Below are 15,447 nucleotides of genomic sequence, written 5' to 3'. Positions count from 1 at the left end.
CTTCTCCTTTTCCTATTTTCTCCTCTCCTGTCCTCCACTGTCTTCTCCTTTCCTCTCCTCCTTCTTTTCCCTCTTCCATCCACCAGGCTGGACTAATCACCAAGCCATCAGAAGGTGAAGCATGCTAGATGAAAACAGATACTTATATCATTGTGCCAATGACTGTGCTGTCGTCTCCCCACTCTGGCTGCTAAAAGGACTTCAGTAGATTTACAGTGTGAGGCATCACCCTTTTTTCTTTCTCCTTTCTCACTTGTTTTTTTACTTCACCATAACGGGTGGTCCCTTGCCAGCTCTGTCTTTAACCACAAAGCTATAGTTCTCAGCAAGAAGTCAGCTGTGGTTTTCCTGTAAAGTTGCCTGACAGTTTTATATGCTGTGTTGTATTGACTTAAGTAGAAATTGATGTGTCCCTTAAACTGCCTGGGACGTGGTGATAGCAAAAGATCAAGGGCTTAGTTTTTGCATTGTAGTTTTACTTTGACGCCGGACACCAGATACACAGTGTCACTTTCTCCTACCTCAGCGAGGCAGCGTTGCTTAGATGAGTGTCTGTTTGGACCTGTTGAGAGATATGGTGTGGAGCGGAGGATCAGATGCAGCAGCTGATTACTCTGAGATTATACGTCTCACCTCTAATCTACCATCAGCAGTCTGGGACTCTTTCTCACAGCTCGAGAAGCAGAGCGCTAGCTAACGCTCTCACACAGGTCGTGTAGCCAGGATGCTCTTCCACGAACAGAACAGATCTCCTGATTACCAACAGCTAATCCTCTCTCTCTCTCTTGCAGCTGTAGATGTACAATATACTGATGTCTGACTGACTATGATCAGTATATCAAGTTGCTTGTTTTTTTTAAGTATGCTTTATAACAGACTTGAAAATACATACAACATAAAGGTTTGCAAGACTAAACAAAAAAAACCTTACAATGTTGTAATAAAATCCCAACTTGTCCTGAAAACTATTGAGCTGAATTTTCAGTATTAACTCGTGCTGAAAAATGTTAGCATCCTAAACACACTTTAAATTAAACAAATATAATTCAAACACTATTCATTGTATTTATTTGATTATATTTCACGGCGTCATTCTGCCAGTTCACTGTAGTAATGCGAGCTATACAGTATGTAGTGTGTGCTTGAGTTTAGTTTAGGAAAAGAGTGGCCAGAGGGAGGCAGTAGTACAAATAGTAGTAGTAACTCCGGGAAGAGAGAAAAGAGACGGATGAGGCTTCCTCTCTGCAGTCTTACAGATACGTTGTAAAGGGTCCCAGTTTTTTCACCCTATATTTATCTCCATTTTGGTGACAGTCTCCTTACACTGATTGAGAAACATGGCCTCGCTCCTGCATCTTCATTTATTTGCTAGCAGCCTGTATTGAGTTTCCCTCGTCAGTCTCACATAGCAATAACACAACCAGTCTGTGTTAAAGGAACTAGATGATTTCGATTATTTTGCACTGTCTTCGAAAAACAGAGTGCAGAGTTATAGTGCAATGATATCAGTCATTGAGCATACTCAACGTTATAAAGCAAGAGTTTGTTGATTTCATGTCTTTATGCATTTGCGTTTTCTCTCATAAAAGTAGTGTATGTTTGGAACAATATACTAACAGCATTATTAATCTCAATAATACTCTTTGTGATCACATAGCTCAATGGCAGCTTTTCCCTCCGTAAAGCATCTGAGAATGTGGAATGCTAAGCATTGGCTCTGCGAGTGCTGATATTTTCAGTTAATCAAACATGAGATTTATGGTGCTTAATAGTGCTGTACATTGCCAATTTAGGAGAATAATATGTCCCAGTTGCTGTCTAATTTTGCTTGGCAACATGCGCACTCCTGTGGAATCGCCTGAGGCGGTGTGAGTTGTCTCTGCATAGCTCAGTGTTCCATGCTCAGTGGCTGTTTGAAGGTATTTCATCACATTGTTGCCTTGATTCAGCTCTGTGGGGATTTGTTAGTTGCACTCATGTGGGAAGTGCATCCAGTACATTGTTAAGCTAGGGCTGATAATGAAGATCAGCCAGCCAGAGTCCCCTGAGCTACGCACAGAGAGAGATAGTCTAGTGAGACGCACAGCACAGACATAGTGGAGCAGGACGAGCACACACAGCAGTACACACAGACGCAGAGGAATCATCAGCACAAAGCATACAACACTGAGCTGTGCTGTAGTGTATTAGAGAAAGAAACACAATACAATAGCGAATTAGATTATTATCATATATGTTATACTCTGTTGTTCTTATACGAAACATTACTCCAAGTTTGTAAAATTGGAATTATTATGTTTAAAGGTTGTTTGGGCAACGATGAAAATATTTTAATGTTGTATCCTTTTTTTGTTAGGATTGAAATTGGCAGTGCGAGGCCCCAGTAAGCACAGCCACTCTTCGTTATTTGATTCTCAGCATGGTACCAGAACTCCTTGTTTCCTTTTCTCCCAGAGCAACATTGACCGCTTAAATTGACACAATCTTTTTCTCCCTCTGTACTGTAGGTTATGTTTCATCTTACTCTATTTGTTTGTGCCACGAAAAGAGTATTCTTTTTGGACATTTTGGTATAATCTATAATAGACGGCTATTTTTCTGAAATAGGTCAGTGTAATCACAACAGTGAGCGATGGACAGTCACTGTAAAAGGGAAATCAATGGAGCTATCTATTTGTCGTAAACCAGGCCAGCGTGATTCTTCTCAATTCCTCCTCTGCTTCCATACTTTTTCCTCTCCAACACAATATGGCAGGTTGTCGTTTTTCAGTAAAAGCAGTCTTTCTGCAATTTTGTAAAATTGCAAATGGCCTTTGTACATGCCTCTTTTCTTTTTGCATATGTTTCTCTGGGTATGGAAGCTTCTTTTTTGTATCACCTCCTGGGGGCCCAGGGGGTTTTATAAGGAGGAGAATGGTAAGGAGAACTGTAGGGGTGCACGGCCGCTTTTTTGTGGGGGAGCTCTGCTTTTGTTGGCTCCTAATCTGGTTCTTCTCTTGGTGCCGGCTCTTTCAAAGAATTTGAGCCGGAGCGAAGAGAGGCCTCGTCAGCTTTTCCTCACCCTTACTCTTTTGTGTCTCAATGAAAACTGAAAGGCCCTGTCTTGAAGTGTTGTCAGACCGGAAAACAAGAGTAAGTGACATGTGACAAGGACACAATGCTCGGCTGGGCCAGCCAAAGTAAGTGGCCCCATCTGCTGCGGGTGATTTCTCTTCTGCCGCCTGTCTGCCACCTCAGGTGAGAGGGGCCGGGGGCTGGGCGGGGAAGGTGGCGTCTGCCAGGCGAAGCAGTTGGCATGGCTGGAAGGGCACGGACGGCCTGGCGCTCACGGCGGCAAACAGTCGGCCAGACTTTGCACGAGCGCAGGTTATCCGTCACTCATCAGGTTTCCGATGTCTCATCACTTTCCCATGGTGTACACAAATCAGCGCAGGACAAGAGTGTCAGCATGTAATGAAAGGTTTGATTCATGGAGGGCGACAGAGGCGGAGGTCATGGAGCTCCTCCAGATATGATCCTGACTGATGCTGATGGGGAAGCTTTAAGATGTGGGCCATAATTAAATGTCCTTGTGCCATCATCAAGTTCCTCAGTCGCAGCGATACATATTTACTATCTCCTTCTCGGAGCTTATCACTCTGACCAGCATGTATCTGATATTAATGGTCTTCACTTCTCACTGAACTGAACTTTGAGACAGAATTAGACTAAAGTGAAGTGGAACAAAAATAAAAACTCTTAACAGAAATATCCCATTGTGGATTTTAAGGATGTGAAAACTCTGATGCAATATTATGCATGAATAAAGACGGGTACAATTTACATATATAATTTCATTCCTGAATTATTCAAAAGAATGTTGTTGAATAAACCATGCAACGAGTAAGATGTCCCATATAATAAAATATTTTTGAAATATCTTGTAAGCACCATTTCAAGAACAATCAGAATTGTCACAGTGCAGCAAAGAAAAAAGATTTTTTTTTTGGGACAAAACACGACAAAATAGACTGTTTGTATACCCAGCATGAAATGTTTATTTAAACTTAATTAGATACATTCAAAGTGAGGATCACATCTTTCTGGCAAATAATGTCATTCTACTCAGACACTAAAGAAGAAGAAAAAAAAGTTACATCGACAGAAAGAAAGCAGACGAGCTCACAAAAGCTTTCGGTGATATTATACATTGACATTTGTGCTGATCGCATTGTGCACTTTTTGTTGAATCTGCTTTATTAGAGGAAGGCTGTTTTTTCCCCGTTGCTATTAATTTGTGTTTCTCTGGGTGTGCAGTGGGAGAACAGAGGGATGTGGTTAACCCATTGTGAAGTTAGCCGTCATCATTAAGATTCCACAGATAACAGGCATGCGGATTTCTCCTGCTCAGCATTATAGGATCCCAGACATCAAAGGCAGGTTTTTATTCTACTGTGTCTGCAGCAGAAGAGGAAAAAAAACAGGAAAGGAGACATGGAGTCAGGAAAATAAGGCAAATTGGGAGAAGAGAGGAGAGCATGTATACCTGCACGAGTCAGGTGACCCAGTGCTCTTTAATGTGTGTGTGCCACAGAGGGTCCCGACTGCATAGTTAGCTCCTTGCTAAATTGGCGTCCTCTCTGATTAAGTGGCACAGTCCTTACTAACGGCGCGGCCGACTGCTGCTTGGTTCACTTTAAAGATCAAGTTCATTTCTCAACATGGTCATTAATGCAGGTCTGCCTAATTCAAATCAATTCACCGACATGTATTTTTTCCCCTTTCTAACATGCAAAAAGTGTGTCAGCTTATACTTTCGTCTAGCCTCTTTTGAAATCCAGTCTATGTAAAGGTACTGGCAACAGTGTTTGTACAAATCTTGTAATCATATTTCCAGTTCTACAACAATACAACATCACAATGAAGCGCCCCTTAATTCAGATGACTTTCTCTTTCAACTTGGCACCATTATGCTTTTGCCATTACATCAGCGTGAGCTGTTCTTCAGTGAGAGTATTGAACGTACAAGAGAGAGAAATATGCTGTTCTCCAGTATTGTGCTGGATTACAGAATCAAGGTCGACTCACAAGACACAGAGCAGCATTATCCCTTAATCCTGTGTTTTGGTTTCAAATAGCCCTTTTACACCTAATCTTCACAAGTAAAATGACAAACATGAATACTGAGGTAGGTATTTAAATGTGCATTACCTGCTATGTTAAGGTCAAAGGCTTATGCTGACTTAGAGTGGCTCTGTATTCTGTAAAAGAACAGACGATCATGTGTTTGCCACTTATTTTGTTGCCTTGTATTACAGAAGTCTTGAGAGTCTTGTGATGAAATGTCCCCAGGCGGTTTCAGATGGATAAGTCGAGAACTTTTCATCTTAACTATGAGTCATTTGTTTGTTTTTCTCTAGATACATATTTTGTTCTTCTTTTTTTTTGCTTTTACACTTAGTATTTTGAATGAAGATACCATTCCTCCTTGCATTAACCTCTCACTAAGTTTCACCTGGCTTGCTGTACTTGTGCGCTATGCGGACAAGCATCGCTGAGTCAACAGATCTAGCGGGTACACCAGTTCCAGCCAAGGCAGTGCCCCCCCCCCCCCCCTCTCCAGGTCTTACTGTGTCCGTCAGGCTCAGCTGTGGCAGAGCTGGAGGAAACTTAAAGGTGCTGTGAAAGACTAAAAGTGGGCCATCCGCTGCTGCCTCCTGTTGACCTACCTTGTTCAGAGGGTCCAGGTACAGACTGATGACAGGACTCCTCCTCAGCGGACCACATTACTAATGTGTGAGGGTGCAAGAGGAGCACACCCAGTGATGAATCACTCCCCTGCACCAATGGCATCCTCATAAGTCAAGAGTAAAAGTGTTGAGAGAGCGCCTAGTAAAAGAGCTCCTTCGTCCCGTCCACCATAGAGAAACTCCATCCAGGCGGCCCCATGTAGGGGGGGAAGGGGGGCTAAGTGGTGCAAGTCGCACATAGCCTGAAGATCTCCCTCAATCTTGAGAAAACATTAGTCCCCCTGGTGGTTCCCTTGTTTTTATAAAGATCATAGAACTTAGGAAAAGTAACTTTCATGCTTCGACAGAGCCGCTTTTAATAAATGAGAGTAATCTACATTACGTTGATCTGGACTGCCTCAGCGGACCCCCTGTATTACCTGAAGTCACAGGGAGAACATTTAATATGTGTTAGTTTAAGCTAAAACCGTTTTCTTCTTAGGCTTTCTGCGCAGAGCAGTCACAGGAAACGGCTCTGTCTCATTACTCACTTTGGAGTTTCAATAGAGAGAATAATGGTGGAATTGTTCAGCTTAAAAGCAGGAGAAATAAATGATATAAATGTTGTAAATAGATTTTCTTCTATTGAGAACTTATTTAATAACACAAATATTGTACATATGAGTTTTTTTGATCTTATTTTCTTCTATAGCCTTAAGCCAGAAGGTTAACTATTTTAGTTTACACGCCTACCTCCCCCAAGAGCTTATGTCGGGCTATATTGGTGATGTTAGGGGAGTGTATACGTTTGACGCTGGGTAATACATCACACACTCCAGGGGGTCTCCCTGGTATGCTCCTCAATAATGAAGTTCATTCGTTAACTTCTCCCTCAAAGGCCAAGCTCCCCTGCTGCCCTTTTCAACAGCTATCGCAACTCTCACTAGAGTCACACCACTAACAGAAAAAAGAAAAAACATATCATCATGGTTTTCCCCTTGACAGGCTCAGTGGTTGCGTTTGCAGGGCATGAAGAATAAGCAGGTCCATTACCAATCCCTCATGCCTGGTTATAGCCATAATTATCACAGGGAGAATGACCTGCTCTGTTTGGTTTGCGGTGGAGGGGCTGCGCCTTCCTAATCACCTCCTCCTTCCCTCCTGCCGTCCTCCTGCCATGGAGATGGAGCTGGTTTTGGGGGAGTCTTGCCAGTTCATTAGAATTCACAGGGTTCCACCTCCCTGCCTAGCCAGGCTAAGCCTCTCACACAGACTGCCATGCCTGCGATAATCTCCCCTCCTCGTTCCCTTTTGCTCCTTCTCTCTCTTTCCTCCTATCCCTTTCCATTCTGTCCCCAAGGGCAGCTTCGCACAAAGGAGATGCAGTGCAATTCATTGTTAAATCTGATTTCTATTGATCTATTGAAACATTGTTCCGTGAGATATATGATAGCACTCCAGCCGCGCTGATGATCCCTCCTTAACACTGCCTTTTCATCTGATAAACCAAATAAATAAACTGATTTATTCCAGGCACTAAAATGATAACCTTTGAATGTATGAGGTGCATCTTTTTTCAAGGCTGTATCAATCAACTGAACATCCAGTTCCAGTGAGCAACTGTTGTTGCTGCTGCAGTGCCCACCGACAGGCAGAAATGGCATTTCACTCTGCTTAAATCGAGCAGAGGAATAACAGTGACAACTTAGCTGCCACGAAACAAAACATTGACTAAAAAGTAGGCCTTTTGATGTTTTAATTTAAAATTGCTTATTATATTGTTCACAGCCTCTCATCATCTGTGAATGTTAAGCAGGTATGCAAGTCTGCCTTTAATCATATGAAGTGTGGTCAGTCTGTGGAGGACACATTGGCTTTGTTACCACAGTGACAGTACTTAACATTTTTTTCTCTTTGACAAAACCATTTGATTGAATTGATTTGGAGGCTCCTATTTTTGTGTTTGTTCAGAAAAAAGAAGATTTAAATTATACTATAAATAACCGTGACAGTAAAACAAAAGGCTATAGCCCTGTCAACCACTCACTATAAGTACTGTGTTGTTGATTCACATTACATGACAGTTGACGGGTGTACACTTCACCTATGTAGGAATTAGATACTTTCATATTTCTTCCTTTTGACCCTACTGTTCTATAAATATTGTGACTGTGTGTATGTGTATTGAGTGACAGATAGAAACCCCGGAGTTGCTGGGTATATAAAGGAGGGCAGAGTGTATACAGTCACCTGATCAGAGTGTTACTGTAAAGATTGTAAAAAGCACAAGACTTACCTACAGCTGCTACCTTTTAGACTAGACACACTGCTTTGCTCCATGGAAAATCCATTAGCTCTAATGAGTTAACAGCATTCCCTGTAGCCACACAGAATAAACCCACAGCAGCTGCATGTAGTATGTTTTTAAACTCTCACTTCTCTTATTTAAACGTGTCTTTAAATGCAACCCCCAACAGAGTTCTGGACATAGTGTCCTCTATTTTCACTGAAATAGATATTCCCTTTGTTGTCTGTGTGATTTATTGAAGTCTTCCCACAAGTGGAAGCCCCCAGGAAATTGCCTGGAATGGCCCTAAATTGGTTTATGATTGTGTGGTGTGGGCTGGTGCTGTTATGGTTCTAATATTATGCCCTCCTCTCCTTGGCATCTATATTAAATTGATCTGTATTGTTTTCATGGAGTGCCTGTTGAAGCTTGTTAATTCTACCGCTGCTTCAGGCGGAGTATTGCGGTTCCAAACACCCAGGTGGCTCTTGTGGTGGAATAAAAAGCCTCAACTCACAACAAGGCACCGAATGAGGAAGTCCATAACTGCTTATCCTGTGGGGTCAGAGGCCGAGGAGTAGATGTTTGCGGCCGGTCCGGAGCTGTTAGAGTTAACATGGATCAGCTGCATGCTGAGCGTGGTATGGCTACTGACAGACTGCTAATGAGGCCATTATCAGCCCCTCTCCTCTCCTCCAGGGGCACCATGGAGGCTCTGCACCTCATCTCAATTGAATACCAATCCACAGGGCTTGTTTACAGTAAATACATTTGCTTGAATTTAAGAGGAGTGCGGGACTCATGACCGGGCTGGTCTAGATGCACAAACACAGTATAGTGTCTGTACCAGTCATCGCAACTGCCTTAGTTAGATTTAGATGAATTGTCCCAGAGGGATATTTGTTTTCACAAGCACTACACAGAAACATACATGCATAGACAAAGCAACACACTCATGGGCGTGACCGGGAATGTTCCTGCATTCATTAAATGATCCCCGCTCACAACAGTGTTAGTGAGGCCGGTTGTTGAGGGCCGCTGTTGCAGAAACGACAACACTCCCACTGAATCAAGCTCTTCGACTTATATTTCAAATGTAGATGTAAAGAAATGAAATAAAATCACTCTATTGATGGCTACTCATCAGTGATCCCCACATTATTACCTGCTGACATTTTGACGACAAGTCTTTGTGGCTTAATCAATGCACTAATGAAAAAGTATCAGCAGGGTATTGGCATACTGTCACTGCTAATGTGGAGCAGTCAAGGGAGAGCGTGATCAAGAGCAAATGAAGCAGCTTTGCAGGAAACATTTCTCCTTAGGGAGGCCTGGTCTTTTAAGCACAATTATATACAGTTGGAGGCAGTATATTTGCTGTCGAGCTGAAAGCGTGGAACAACATCAAGATTGGTTTACAAGGTTTTTCTCAAAGGATCGTTGTGGTACAATGAAAATGAATGTTATTGTATTTGTGGAGCCCACAGTATTGAAAAAAAAAAATGTTGATTCCTTTATGAAATATAGAAAGAGATGACATCAGATGGGGGTACAGAGAGATAACGGACAGTGTGCATCATGGTCATACTCTTTACCCTACATAGAGTACTGTGAACAGTTTTTACAATAACTTTTTCTTTGGTAAAAAGTAGTATCGATTTTATTTTGTAATGTTGGTAAGCCAACCCTTTAAACGGGAAAGTGTAGATGGAGAAGGCAAATTAAGGGACAATGGGGTACCTTGTAGTACACAGAAAAGTTCCGCAGCTCTCAAGTACACTTTCTTTCTGTTCCACATTGATTTTGAAACAACATTTAAAGGTATTTCTTTTTGTATTGATGGAAGTAGCCAGTTGTGTAAGTTGTTTCATTACTCTCCTAACATAAAGAGATTTCTCTTAGATCCTCACTTATTCACAAGATTGTAGGAGGACAAAACATGAGCTCCTTCCAACTCTCTCCTGGCACTCAGACGGTTATATAGATGTTATCCTCTTCTCAGATGCTCTTGGATAACCAGCTAGCAGACGCAACCCTTAACCATAGCTCACAGTGTTTTGAGAAAGACTTTTGGAGCAGCCAGTTTCTGAGAAACAACCACAGATAGTGGCAGTTAAACATGTTCCTGTGTGGGACTTGGCACTGACTCATCTGGTGAACTTTGAAGATATAATGGGGAGACAGCAGCATGGCAACGAGACAACTGCTCTGTCTCTGACAATACATTGTTTTCAATAGTTTACCACGGCCTGTCTACGTGTACTTTGTAACCCAGGCACGCTTCATTTGATGCTATCAGCCTCTGAATGATATTTTGTTCATTAGACGATGCACAATAAGAGACCAGTGTTGACACAATGTGAGTTAATGTGTTTAGTGTCTCTAATGGATCATAGAGGTCCTAATGAAACATTGTCATGGGAAGATTTATGTTGCAAGCTGCTGAGCCTCATTTCCATTTTATATGTGGTTAGAAGTACCTTTATTCAATGAACAGAACACAATAGAAGGCATAAAATGAATTTAGATATTTAGTAAAACGGGAATAAATAATAAATCCAAATGTCTCTTACAATCGCATTGTTAATGTGAAATGTTTGCCCTTTAGTGGCTTTGAACATTTCTTGCAAAGATACAGTGCTGCTGTGTTATTCATATCATACCTCTGTAGAGAATGTGAAATGAGCCTCTAAAATATCAACATTTTAAATATTTCTTGCATAAAAAAACACTTTTTCCTTTTAATTTTTAATTTACAAATATTGTAGCGCTTGAAACCGAAGCTGCATGATGTTTTTCTTGAGACGAGATGATATGAGCACCAGCTTATTCATGGAAATGCCAAATGCAACGTGGTTATTGGCCAAGGCTGGATTGCACTAAAACCAGAATATTGTATCAGAGAGAGGCAGCTGGTTAGGAGTCAGAACAGATTATCATATGAGAGAGGATGAGCGAGGAGAGGGGGAGGAGAGAGACGGAGAGGTAGGGACTGGAATGGGAAGCAGGGGGCGAGAGCGAGGGGCACAGGGGGGAGAGAAGGAGAAATGATAGCAGGAAACTCATCGCCCGGTCGCTGTGGGGTGGAGGGGATCATCCAAACTCTTCCGTCACTATCTACCCTTCTTCACCTGTCAAAAAGAGTGTGTGAAAGCTGTCGGTGTGTGTGAAAGTGAGAGAGGGGCATGCGGGTCCTCTGAGAGGTCAGGGGAGGAAGCTGAGGCTCCACTCATCTTCTCGCTGTGTATGGCCCACCGCTGCTCGCAGACATCTGGCCTCACACTGATCACTCAAATCTACAGCAGGGAGGAGGAGAAGAGCGCATCCATCTTTGAGCCACATAAAAAAATGTCAGATCCCTCTCTTCACTCCTTTATTTTAACTTCCTCTCTCTGTCGTACCCTTACTGTAGCTTATTTCTCCTTCACCTCTCCCTCAACCCATTCTAGCGTTTTATTCCCTCTTTGACCTTTTTCTCATCTTTGACATTGCACATTTTTTTTTAAAAGAGTAGAAGGGACAGAAGAAGAGCGTGAAAAACTGATGTCTGCAAAAACGCACTTTATCCTTGCACTAAAAAGATAAGCCAGAGGAGATAGCGAGAGTGTGCTGTGTCTAGCAAGCCGGTACACAAGGCTCTGACTGCAATCAGTGGGAAGAGGGCCAGCTTCCCTGCCTGAGCTCTCAGCGCCCCTACTGGCTGCCTGCTGTGCCAATCAAAGGCTAGTGGGTGGGGAGCAGTCAGACATGAACACTGATGTCACAGTCACATGGATTCTGGTGTGGTCATGCTCGGAGGCTGAGAGACAGAGCTGTGCTGGCCAGCTGCTGCTGAGACAGCAGTGGAGGGCTTTGCGCTGGTGATAGTTGTTCTCTTATGGACTCGAAGCTTAATGATGTATTTTGTGATTTCAGCTATGAAAGGTAAGAGCAAAACGCATGCTTATCCTGCATCCTGAGTAACAAGTAGGGAAGTACGGCTCCGCTATTCATAGCCTGCCAACTCTTTGCATTTCATTTGCAAGGCATGTGTGTGACAGAGAGAGAGTGAGAGGGGGAGGGAGGGAGAAATACTGTAAAACAATGCTTTAGAATGTGTTTAAGTGAATGATGCTTTCTTTATATTTATTTTAATGCATGAACAGATTTTTCTTTATTTGTTTTAAACCAGAGAAAGAGCCTGAGCTGTAATTATTTAACTTCTAAAATGTAAAAAGGCACTTTGATTTGGATGTTTTCGTTTTATGTGAGTGTTTCCTGGCTGCCACTGTTGTGTGGTGTGCTGAGGAAACCACAGCCGGTGTAATCTTTGCACGTCAAGAACAGCTCCTGAGCAGAAGTTTTTTTGGCATAGATATAAGGTAGCATGCAGGGAGAGGGGGCAAAGGGTCGTAAAGGGGGGGGGGGTCGCTTTTCCTTTCTACCCCGTTCTTAATCCTGTTGTTCCAGTCCAGAGGAAGTGTCTGTTCCGCGGGAAGATGTGCGTGGCAGTGCTAAACGTGGGTTGCAGACGGGCGACAAGACCCTGGCGCGACTGGCAGACTTTGATTCTATGAGTTGATACCGGTGCATGTGTGTGTGTTCATCTGTGTGTGATAGTGTGTTGTGTTCCACTGACCTATTTTTTTGGGCAGTCGGGTTTACATGTGTGGCCATGAGAGCAGGACTGGGTCCTCCCAGTCGCTATGATGTTGATCTAGTATGCTTAATCCCAGCTCTTCCTCCCCCTCCATCATACATGCGCACACACACATCCGCGCAGACAGACAGTGGAAGTGCAGTCAGACATACAGTGCAGCACACACTTCTCTCATGCATGCATGTATGAATACACTCATCATTCCATATAGAGAAATCCAAATAAATCTGCTCATGTGTCCTCATGATTCAGTCAAATACAATAACCACGAGGAGGCACGTGCAGCTGTCATTCTGTGTTCACTGAGAAATATCAGTAATGATCATTTGATATGTTCTGCTCTTTTGTTTCTCCATCTGTCCAGAAATAAATTCCCTTTTTTATTTAAATCATATTTACTGGCAAATCAAAATAGCATTGTAGAATATTCAACATACTGTCTGTATACATATTAATTTATACCAATATAAAATGAATGTGTAAAAGAATTAGTGCTATTATTATCAAATGTATTTACTACTGTTCATATTAGTCATACTGATGTAGATTCTAGTTAATCATCTTGCTTTTTGTGTGGGACTGGCAACTCTGACCACAGTGTTAATATATGTTTCCATATTGATCACAGTGTGTGAGAATTCATTTATAAAGTGTGGCTCACGTTCAGCTGGGAAATTGAGAGGAAGGGCAGCCTTGTATCTATTTTTCAATGAGATGCATATGAAAAATGTCCTTTGACCTAATGTCCTTTATATGCAATTTATAGTGAAGGGCTTTATGAATTCATTTTTTTTTTTTTATAAAATGGAGTGCTGTGTAGCTTTTCTAGGAAAAGTGAGCCGAATAAACAGCATTTTAATGTGTATATTTCTTATTTTCTTTAATTAATGTATATTTTTATGTTGTTTTTATTTAGTCATGTTAGTAAAGATGAGACATACTGACATCTAAGTTATACCTAGCCAGTTTCTGCCTGTCTTCACGTCTACCTTTAGCTCTGTCTCAACCCTTTTTGGTGCTTTCAGTTTGATAGGAGCTGCTGGTGTCATGATAGGACACTGTGACCATGTCGGAAATTAAATTAAAATGTGAACAAGCTGTATAATTGGAAACTAATTTAAACGGCAGTAGTAATTTCTTCCTGAAAATGGTCAGTGAAATGGATGAACAGAACAATGACTTGCTGCCTTGCCATGCACTTCTTTCTCCTTATGGCATAACTGTTCGCACTTGCAAATGCTTTTTCTGTGTTCAAAAAAACGTTTTTTTCTATTGTACTCTTCAAAAATATTCTAATACATTATACCAAAAATGTATGTGGCTTTGTCTCTCCACTGCACCCTCCTCTACCCACCTCTCCCTCTCTATTCAGACTCTCTACCACACCACCGCCTCTCAAGTACCTAATTACCTGTAATGGAAACATCCCTCTCATTACCCCATGCAAATTAGCCAGCCTACTCAGCACAATTAGGATGAAAATTCCAATTACATAATTAAAGAAAGTTGTTTGATGTGTAGATTTGTAGATTGACAGAAAAGGTAAAGATGTGTGTCTATGTTACAGTACATATAATGTACACTTCATAAAGAGTATCATCGTTGTGAGGTAAAGGTAGCTGCATTGATGGAATGTAACTGAGTAAATGTACTCAAGTTGTGTTTAATGGAGTATTTCCCTTTCTTAGAGAGCTCCATTTTGTATTTTTTGAAAACGACAGTGTGTGAAATTTGAGCTTAGTTAAATGATTAGTCGATTAACCCTCGCTTGAATTCAATCTTAATAGTTGTGAGGTTTTGACTGTTTTTTGGGTAACTAACAAAACCACTAAAAGAGTTCGGTAAATGTGAGTGACAAGAAAGTTACCAGATGTTTAATCCATAATGGAAATATTTGTTAGTTGAAGGCTAGTATACAAATAATAGAAAATATAATTGAATAGAATGGTATTGATAGTATATATGTATCTTTATGAGCTATTTTCTCTGCATTTATAATCATACACTACAGCATAGTAATGATATGTTTAGTTAAAAGGAAGATCTGAATTTATCTTCCGCAAATACATACTGTAGCAGTAATGTTTTAAATAGTTGAAAGCAAGGCCCTGTAAGCCCCTACAGTGCATGCAGACTGCACATAAATATGTGATTTAGCACGAGTGTGTACTAGACTGTAAAAAATGTCTGGGTCCGTAGAGAAGGTAAAGCCAAATGTCTTGTGATAGGCGCTTTGAGGCTATGTTAACAAGGCTGTAAATGTTTGCTGTAGATTTGGTACCCTTTGTCTCTTTCTATCAGTGGGCGATTGAAATGTTCACTACCCAGTGCTGCAGGCCCTCACACATTAAAGCAGAGGTTAACAAGATTGGCTATTATCCAGTTAGGGACTGAGGACATGAAGAGTTTAAGTAGGAATCGCCACAGATTAAGGTGAAGGCAAATATAGTACAAGCCTCCTGCAAGGAACTTAAATTAAAGACCCAATTAAAAAGAGACAATATTTAACAAGTGTGCATATTTAGTTTAGACTAAAATAGATTGAGTTTGAATGTGAACATAATTCCACTACCAATATTAATAGTACTAAATGACATTTTGCACTACCCTCAAATTACGTATCTCATAAAGTGTGCATTTATGAATGATCTTTTAATTTAATTTCACTTTTTTTCGAGGGATCATTTACATGTCCCAGTCAAATTGAAAAGATGATATCTGAGCAGAGGAAAGACAAACAAGACTCACTCTGAGACGGAGGGTCTCTTGCTGGCTGAGGAAATGTGATGGCGTCCCCACGGGTTATTAAAGTG

General features: G+C 41.4%; 1 protein-coding gene across 4 annotated transcripts in view; it reads left to right on the top strand.

The window, feature by feature from the left end:
* roraa (RAR-related orphan receptor A, paralog a) overlaps window positions 1-15,447 on the top strand; it is a 224,550-nt gene that overhangs the window by 167,158 nt on the left and 41,945 nt on the right. The window contains exon 1 of one of the 4 annotated variants that reach the window (XM_079683222.1): window positions 11,781-11,919. The exons of the other annotated variants lie outside the window; for them this stretch is intronic. Coding sequence (XP_079539348.1) covers window positions 11,889-11,919 — 31 coding nt within the window. The 5' untranslated portion in view covers window positions 11,781-11,888. Of the gene's footprint in view, window positions 1-11,780; window positions 11,920-15,447 lie in introns of those variants that run through there. 4 annotated transcript variants of the gene reach the window in all.

This window comes from Notothenia rossii (genome assembly GCF_949606895.1).
Source record: "Notothenia rossii genome assembly, chromosome: 5".
NCBI lineage: Eukaryota > Metazoa > Chordata > Actinopteri > Perciformes > Nototheniidae > Notothenia > Notothenia rossii.
This window is presented reverse-complemented; position numbering and strand designations above follow the sequence as displayed.